At 49.0% G+C, this 8,275-nt stretch overlaps 1 protein-coding gene across 1 annotated transcript; it reads left to right on the top strand.

Annotated features, from left to right (window-relative positions):
• Nucleotides 1-307: 307 nt before the first annotated feature.
• LOC104029474 (secreted Ly-6/uPAR-related protein 1) lies at nt 308-5,163 on the top strand. Its single transcript, XM_009480825.2, has 3 exons — nt 308-359; nt 3,523-3,642; nt 4,961-5,163. Exons 1-3 carry the CDS (start codon nt 308-310, stop codon nt 5,161-5,163), a joined length of 375 nt encoding a protein of 124 aa, XP_009479100.2.
• Nucleotides 5,164-8,275: the final 3,112 nt, after the last annotated feature.

Raw genomic sequence — 8,275 nt, forward strand, 5'->3', positions numbered from 1 at the left:
AAGCAACTGCGTGGGGTGACCCCTTGCAGTGCAAGCTGTGTTTTTCCTTTTCCATGGGACCAGCCCCAGGACATAAACCTGAAGAAGAGATGACGTATGGCAGGACTCTGCTCATTGCGGTGACATCACCTCCTCGGGGAACTTGTTCTTCTACAAATCCCAATCCAGGCTGGACATGAGCTCTCCCTTGATCACTCTGAGGGAATCCGCCCATGGGATCCACAGGAAGTAGAGGGTGGGAAAACATATAAAGCTCGCTGAGAGCAGCTCTCCTTTACTCTCCTGGCTGCACAGAATTGCTCTCAGTATGAAGACGTTTCTGGTTGGGTTCCTGCTTGGCCTGGCATACGTGGAGTTGGGTAAGACTGCTGCATTCCTGACATTGCAGGAATTTCCCCTGGGAAATGCGTGGCAGGGGAGGGAAAAGGCATCAATGCAGAAAGACCTGGTAAACCCCAGGTAGGGGAAATAATGCCTTTATGTATTTAAGAAGGTCAATGGGGAGGGTGAATAGGGAAGGGGGATACGCGTTCCTGGCAGGGAGAGCCGTGACGCCTGATGGACAGCAGTGCATATCATTTGGACCCATAGGTGGATACCCGTCACCTGTCCCTTCTCACACTGCACCCAAGGATGGAGGGGACTGCCACATTACTTTGTAAGACTAAGGTGTAAATGACAGCCACGTGGCAAGAGCAGTAGGAGCGTGGGCAAGGACTTGAAGCAACAGCCTCTACTTAAGCTGCCAACCTGTACCCTTAGGGACAGCTTGGGTTATGTTCATCCCAAGTTCCTGCCACCCCTAAAATCTCCCAGCTGGCAGTTGGAAACTCTGAAAACCAGAGGGTGAGGCTTCTGTATAGATGTGGGTGAGGGTTTGAGAAATAACTGCAAGGATTTTGGAAAGGTTTGTTAAACCACCAGCTCCAGCGTTTTCACTAATTTCTAGAGATTAGGATATAGGTGGAGATAGGCAATTCTCCTGGGTCTGTTTAGGTTTGGTCTCTGATGGGTCTGGTCTTGGGAAAGCTGTCAGGGGGGTCTGGTCATCGCTGTGTTCTTACTCCATCTATTTGTCACCTATTGCAAATACATCCTTGGCCTGGAACAGAGTCGTTCTTGGGGTGACACAAACCCAGTGGGTTTTAACCTACAGCCCATGTGCTCCAGAGATCATCAGGCTGCTTTCATGGGACTCTGAAAGATCTCAGAGAAAAGGCAGCCTGTGCGGTGTCGGACATCTCCATGTGCAGTCATGTCTACATGGAGATCATTCAGAGGGTTGGAACTGGAAGAAGGCTGAAAGGCATACACCTTGCAATTCGTTATGGATGGAAGTGTGTTGGGTCTCTTCTTCAGGCTGCATTGGGTTTTTTTAACCCCCTTACCTTCATTCTTCCTTCTACCTGTCTCTAAAGCAAACCCAACTGCTGGCTGAAGCCACCACAGGGGTGAACCAGGACAGGCGCAGTTACTTCTATACAGCTACTGCAGTTTTTTACATTTCAGTACCTGCTGGGCTTGGGGTTTTTTTTTCCTTTCTTTTAAGATATTTCACAGGTGGCTTATTATGTGTTTCTTTTCCTCCTTTGGGGTCCAGTCCTGTCCTGGATTTAATGGGGTTGCTGAGGAACTGACAGAGCAGGTTTCCACCGACAGGTCTCAAAGCACTTTATGGAAAGAGAGGCATCACCACCCTTTGCTTTATAGTTGAGATGGAGGCAGAAATGTCTTTTCTGGGAAGATCCAGTGGGAGGCAGCTGGTCTAGGCACAGCTCTTGCAGCTCAGGAATATATCTGTGACTCAAAATATACCACTCATTTTCCAGAGGTTTGAAGTCAAGGGATAGAAGGGGCTGTCGGACAGTGATGAACGGTGAATTATTGGCCTCAGATCAGGACACAGCACTGTCCTCTGTGTTCAGTTCTTCTCTTTTGCTCTGGTCCTTATAGTTTTGGGCTTTCCTCTTCCACTGCAACCTTTCTACAAAACCAGTATCCTCCGAGTGCTCTATCCAGAGACAGTGAAAGATAAGGGGCTGATGGTTTTCTTCCTTAAACTTGCTCTTAACTGGAAGTAACTCCCCCAGAGCCCATAGCACTGCCCTGCTCACCTATGAAAATGATGAGTTTTAGAAACCAGCTCAACCCAAAGGTTGCAGATCAGTTTCTCAGATGCTTTAACAGTGCTCCATCCATACCTGAGCAAGCCCAACACTCTCACAAACATCCTTATGCTTGCAGGGTTGACAATGTTGTGTCTTTTCTCTCAGTGTATGCTACATGTTAAAATATAAAACAAGCTCTCATGGGTCATTTGGAAGAGATCTACTGAGGTCCTCAGCTCGCATAAACGGGGATGGCTCCACCGCACCTGTTTACAAAAGATATGGCCACAAGACCACCACCACTGCTCACGTTAAAAAGCCCTTCCTACCTCTGCAAAGAGGACAAAGAAAGCTTTTGCATAATGTAGGCTCTACTGCACAGCTGAATTTTCCAAAGGAGGTGCTAAGAGAAGTAGATGCCCTGTAAATTCTTTCTAGAGTCAGATGTTCAAACAACTGCCTTCAAAAATGTTTAGCCTTATCACAAAGTCCCAGAGGTTTCTCTCTAACAGCAGATGCTGCAGAACTATAACAAGAAAACATTGCAACCCTGCAATTTTACCAATAGATGGCAGTGAACACATTTGGGTTGTTCTTCAGTTGCCGTGTTGGTGCAAGGCAGGTAGAAGAGAGAAATATCAAACCAGGCTGGTTTCTGTCATCAAGTCACAGCAGCATGACTCTGAAAAATATGCACACTCAGTATCTGTTGGCTGTGGACAGACAGGACTCATACCGAGACTTTTGAGCAACTGCTGTGATCAATGCTTGCATATGTAAAGGTATCCCTGTGTCGGCAGGCAGCCAGCAAGAGCTTTGTAGCATCACCTCTTAAAAAGCAGCAGTAGCCCCTGATGAAAGCATTTTTTAGGCCGCATTCAGCCCTTAGGATCTCTGGTACAGCTCTGAGATTTAAATTCTGCTCTGAGTTACTCAGGTCTGCAGAAATCCCTCTAAACAAGCACAAAGGAGCTGTCAGTGTGGGTGGAGGGACGGGGGAAGTGCCAGTCTTTCAGTGATAGTGAATGCTGCTCTCAACAAATGGAGCTATTTTGCTCTCTGTTACAGCATCTCTAACAGAGGATGCAAAGACCCTATCAGAGCTCTTCAAGCAACACAGCCCTCTAGATCCCTGCTCTTTCTGGGCTACTGAGCCCCCAAGGTAGTGATTATGCTCAACTCCTGCAACACCATCCTTGTCCTTTGGTGCTGGGGCTTGGTCTTTTCCCCCTGACATATCCAAGCTCTGCCACTGCCTTCAGCTGTGCTTAGTTTCTGAGGCCACTGTGTCTTGGCCAAGGGGGATGAACCACTGACCATCACATAGTCCCCACCACAGAGCAGAGAAGCTGCAGACTTGCTGTCTGTCTTCGCTGCTGCAACCACCTCAGACCCATTCTCTTCCTCTCTGCAGCCCAGTCCTTAAGATGTTACACGTGCAAGGAACCAACGGACATTGCTGAGTGTAGAAAAGTCACCCTGTGCCCGCCAAAAGCAAAAGTGTGCACAACAACACTGCATTCTGTAGACTCAGGTAAGTTTCTTTGCTTGCTGTGAGTGCTCGTGAGGAGAGATGCATCCTTCATGGGCCAAATTACTTCATGAACTTAGAACCATAGAATCATAGATCATAGAATCATAGAATCATAGCATGGTTTGGGTTGGAAGGGACCTTTAAAGCTCAGCTAGTCCAACCCCTCTGCAATAAGCAGGGACATCTTTAACTAGATCAGGGTGCTCGGAGCCTCATCCAGCCTGACCTGGAATGTTTCCAGGGATGGGGCATCTACAGCCTCTCTGGGCAACCTGTTCCAGTGTTTCACCACCCTCATCATAAAAAACTTCTTCCTTAGACCTAGTCTGAATCTCCCCTCTTTTATTTTAAAACCATTACCCCTTGTCCTATCGCAACAGGCCCTGCTAAAAAGTTTCTCCCCATCTTTCTTAGAAGCCCCCTTTAAGTATTGAAAGGCCACGAGAAGGTCTCCCTGCAGCCTTCTCTTCTCCAGGCTGAACAACCCCAACTCTCTCAGCCTTTCTCCATACCAGAGGTGCTCCAGCCCTCTGATCATTTTTGTGGCCTCCTCTGGACCCGCTCCAACAAGTCCATGTCTGTCCTGTGCAGAGGACTCCAGAGTGGAGTAGAGGGGCAGAATGACCTCCCTCAACCTGCTGGCTGTGCTTCCCTCTCCCCCCTCCCAGTCCCAGCTTGGATTATCCTTTAACTTCCCTTTAAGAAGCCAGGTGGATTTATCCAACTTTAAAGTGGGAAGGAGAGAAATCCATCAGATTCAGAGCCTCAAAGTGAAGCATACAGGACTCATCCTGCTTACTGGGTCGTTTTGCCTTTCCTACGCCTATGCCCTTATGGACTCTGAGCCTATAGATGTGTGCAAACATATCGCAGAAACCCAGGGGCTCTCTCCTTGTTTGTAGACTCTCACCTAGCACCAACTGTCTCACCAGCGACCGTGCCAACATTACGCCAGTGCTTCTTGGCGCTGCCAACTTCTGTGCAGAGCCATTGCAGGAGCAACTCACTGGAACAAAATACACAGGGACTTTTGTACTTTGTCCACACTAGAATAAATTAAGAAGGAGCAGGAGGGAGAGAGAGAGGCAGCAGGGAGAACCAGCGGACCTGTTCCTACAAAGAGCAGTCTGGATTACAGGCATCCATGGATTAGAGATGCTCAACCCCTTATTTGCCTTTATTTACCTAGAAACACTTTACTCTTAATTCCCCTCCATTGCATGAAGTCAGTGTTTCTTGATGCCAGCTGTCTGCACTTTCCTTTACCATTTCTTCCTCTTTCTTATTCTTCTCCCCCTCTCTGATCTACCTGTTTCAGGTTACCCCTTTTTTGGCAACATCACTGTGACCAGAAGCTGTGAGGAAGAATGCATCTCCCATAACGGGATAGGGGCGAACAAACCCACGTCATGCTGCTACACTGACCTCTGCACCGATGACAGCAGGAGCACCAATGGGGTGGGAAGTAGCTCTGCAACGCTGGGTCTGATGGCCATGGTTGTTGGCACGCTCCTCCAGTGAGCTCTGTAATGCCACAAGTGCCCATGCTCCAGCCAAAATATCCCCACTCCTCTCTCTGCCAAGCTGCCTCATGAACTCTTAGATGACTTGGGAATAAGCTTCTTCCCTGATGTGTGGCTTCACCCATCTTCAATGCTGTGAATTCAAATGGATTCAAGCCAAGAGTTTGGGCACGTGGACCTAAAACCCTCAAATTTCCAGCAGTTTCCAGCTGCTTAGCAGATGTTACTTTCAGCTGCTTCTGGACCCCAGGACCCACATCTCCCCCTACAACTTTCCTCTGTGGAGAGCAGTAGTGGATGAAGCGCTGCAGCTCTGCGCAGCGGGAGGACTTGGGCAAAGCCATCAAGGCTGGTGCTCTGGGGTCATCCTCAGCAAGAGCAGGGGCTGTACGCACACTGGATGTGGACTGAGCTTTTTTTTCCCAGGTCTCCCCAAGCTCCCACACAACCTGTGCTTGTGTGCCTCTAATAAAACCCTGTGCACAACCCCCAAAAAATCCTGAGAAGGAGGTTGATGAGCCCCTTTTTTTCTGGCAGTGAAATGCTTCGTGCTTCACTAAAACAGCCACAGCTTCCCTGAGACACCCTTTCAATGCTGAGGTCTACAGGGGGAAAAAATGTCATTGAGAGGATAATGATTGGGAGCTACTCAAATTTGATGATATGACACACACCCTCACAGACGCAGAGCACCAGCTTCTGCTTCCTACTCGTCTGTTCTCTGTTTCCCTGCTCCAAAAAGAGTCTGATGTGTCAGGCCAGAAGCAAATCACCATCACTGCCATCCTTCAGTCAGATAGATTGCCTTTTCCATCCTGGGTTCAAGCTCTGGAATAAGTCACTGTCCCCAGTGGCCTTTCCACACTGGCTGCAGGGTCCTGTGCTGTGCTAATGTGGGCTGAACTTTCCTCCATCTATTGCACATGCAGATGGGGCAGGGCTGGGGTACAGAGGGACTGGGAGGGCGGGTGTTCCCTTCTGGGTGAGAATCTAGCAAATAAAGTTGGATCCTCCTGTTTTCAGCCTGCAACATCTTTCTTGTGTGCTCAGCCTTTGCCCAGGCAGGGAGTGTGGGGCAACACGGGACGCAGGCAGGGCATGTTTCTGGCGCTTCATAGTTCCTAAACTGCCTTGCGTCAGAATGGGAAAAAACTGCAGAAGTGGACAAGCAAGGGAGTGCAAAAATACTCCTTGCAAGAGCTAGATTTAAGGCTATCCCCACTGGAAGAGGAGGGGGAGAAGGGTGGCAGAAGGGTAAAGTACTGTCCAGTGGTTACAGAAGGCTCATCTGGGGCATGCACAGAGAGAACTGGGGGTTTTCTTAGTGCAGTTTCCTTTGCAGCACGCAGAAAGAAAGCAGCTGAGCTCAGCACAGCAAGGCAAGGAGGTGGCTGGGACCAACCATTTGGGGTCCGCTCTGTGCTGCAAAGGTGCTGCGGGTGGGGACCACTGCCCTTCTTGTGTCACTGGTGCTGGCTGTGAGCATCGTGTATCACACTGTGCTGCAGGTCTCCTGTCACCTGGGACTTGCCTGTTAATGTGGCTCCATCAACAGAGCAGCGAGCTTCTATTGTAGCCAAAACAGAGTCAAAGGCAGGATTTAGCTTCAAAGCACTTGTAATATGTTCCTAGAGTAGGCGAGGTGAAAAGCCTGACCCAGAGCGTCAGGGGTACAAAATGTCCTTTTGCATTAATATTCATCTGTTCATGCTATGTTAGCTGTAAGCCACAGGCTGAACAGCCCTTGCAAAGTTTGATTTGCTGCTGCTTTGGCTATTGCTTTTATTTATTCTTGCTGTTTGGTCCCTAGGAGTTAAACCCAGCAAGCGCCACTGCCCCAGCAAATGCAGGACACTGCCAGGGGATTCAAAGGAGTTGGCAGACTTTTGCATCACTGGGTCGAGTGGACATACGGAAGGAGAAGTTTAAATATAGGCTGAATAAAATAGAACAGAGAGAGATGTGTCTCCAAAGGGCCATGAAAAGATTTGCAGCCTCTTGGCCCTGCAAGATGACGCTTCACAGCAGGCAGCATCCAGTGCTGCTGTTGCTGCATTGAAGGATTTTACCTGCTCCTCTGGGGCTTGTTCTTCCCAGCAGTCATTCTGTGCACATCCAGAGACTTTATCTCCAGACTTGAGGACACTTCTCAGTGCCTTATGCTTTATCTGGCCAAGAAGTTGCCTTTTCCATCACCTTCCAGCCCTTCTGCAAATGTGGGGCAGCCCTAGAGGTGTGCAGCCCTGCAGATGTGCAGCCTTGATCTGCTTTCAGTTGCAAATCTGCAAATGCTTTTGTCCATCTAGAAATTAAAGAGTAAAGAACGACTAAATACAAGAAAGACATTGAGGTGCTGGAGCGTGGCCAGAGAAGGGCAACGAAGCTGGTGAAGGGTCTGGAGCACAGGCCTTATGAGGAGCGGCTGAGGGAACTGGGGTTGTTTAGCCTGGAGAAGAGGAGGCTGAGGGGAGACCTTATCGCTCTCTACAACTACCTGAAAGGAGGGTGTAGTGAGGTGGCTGTTGGTCTCTTCTCCCAAGTAGTTAGCGATAGGACAAGAGGAAATTGGCTTAAGCTGCACCAGGGGAGGTTTAGGTTGGCTATTAGGAAAAATTTCTTCACGGGAAGGGCGGTCAAGCATTGGAACAGGCTGCCCAGAGAGGTGGTGGAGTCACCGTCCCTGGAAGTGTGCAAAAAACGGGTAGATGTGGCACTTTGGGACATGGTTTAGTCTAGTCTACCCTTGATTGGTTTAGTGTGGACTTGGTAATGTTAGGTTAATGGTTGGACTGGATGATCTTAAAGGTCTTTTCCAACCTAAACAATTCTATGATTCTATGATTCTATAAATTTTCAGGGAGGTGTTTGCAGACCCACCTTGGTGAGGATATTCAAACTGGTATACCCTGTTGAGTCCCGCCTCCAGCCAGCCGTCAGGGCAATACCTCTGCCTTGTCTGGCCTTTCCTCGTGGGCTCCATGAGTCTTGAAGGTGGGGTGGATATTTCAAAGGAAGGGTAGTTTTTCCTCTGGAAACACGGTGTGCTGCCAACCTTGGCTTGGGTTGGATCAGGACCCAGGTTCAATCCTGCTGCTTTAACTTGGGCAAAC

This window comes from Pelecanus crispus, chromosome 2, assembly GCF_030463565.1.
Source record: "Pelecanus crispus isolate bPelCri1 chromosome 2, bPelCri1.pri, whole genome shotgun sequence".
In the NCBI taxonomy this organism is placed as follows: Eukaryota; Metazoa; Chordata; class Aves; order Pelecaniformes; family Pelecanidae; genus Pelecanus; species Pelecanus crispus.

Bases quoted from the DNA above. Each gene is read 5' to 3' on its own strand.
- LOC104029474 (XM_009480825.2), top strand. From the start codon at position 308: ATGAAGACGTTTCTGGTTGGGTTCCTGCTTGGCCTGGCATACGTGGAG. The intron at 360-3,522 runs GTAAGACTGCTG...TCCTCTCTGCAG, and splicing joins CCTGGCATACGTGGAGTTGG to CCCAGTCCTTAAGATGTTAC. The intron at 3,643-4,960 runs GTAAGTTTCTTT...TACCTGTTTCAG, and splicing joins ACTGCATTCTGTAGACTCAG to GTTACCCCTTTTTTGGCAAC.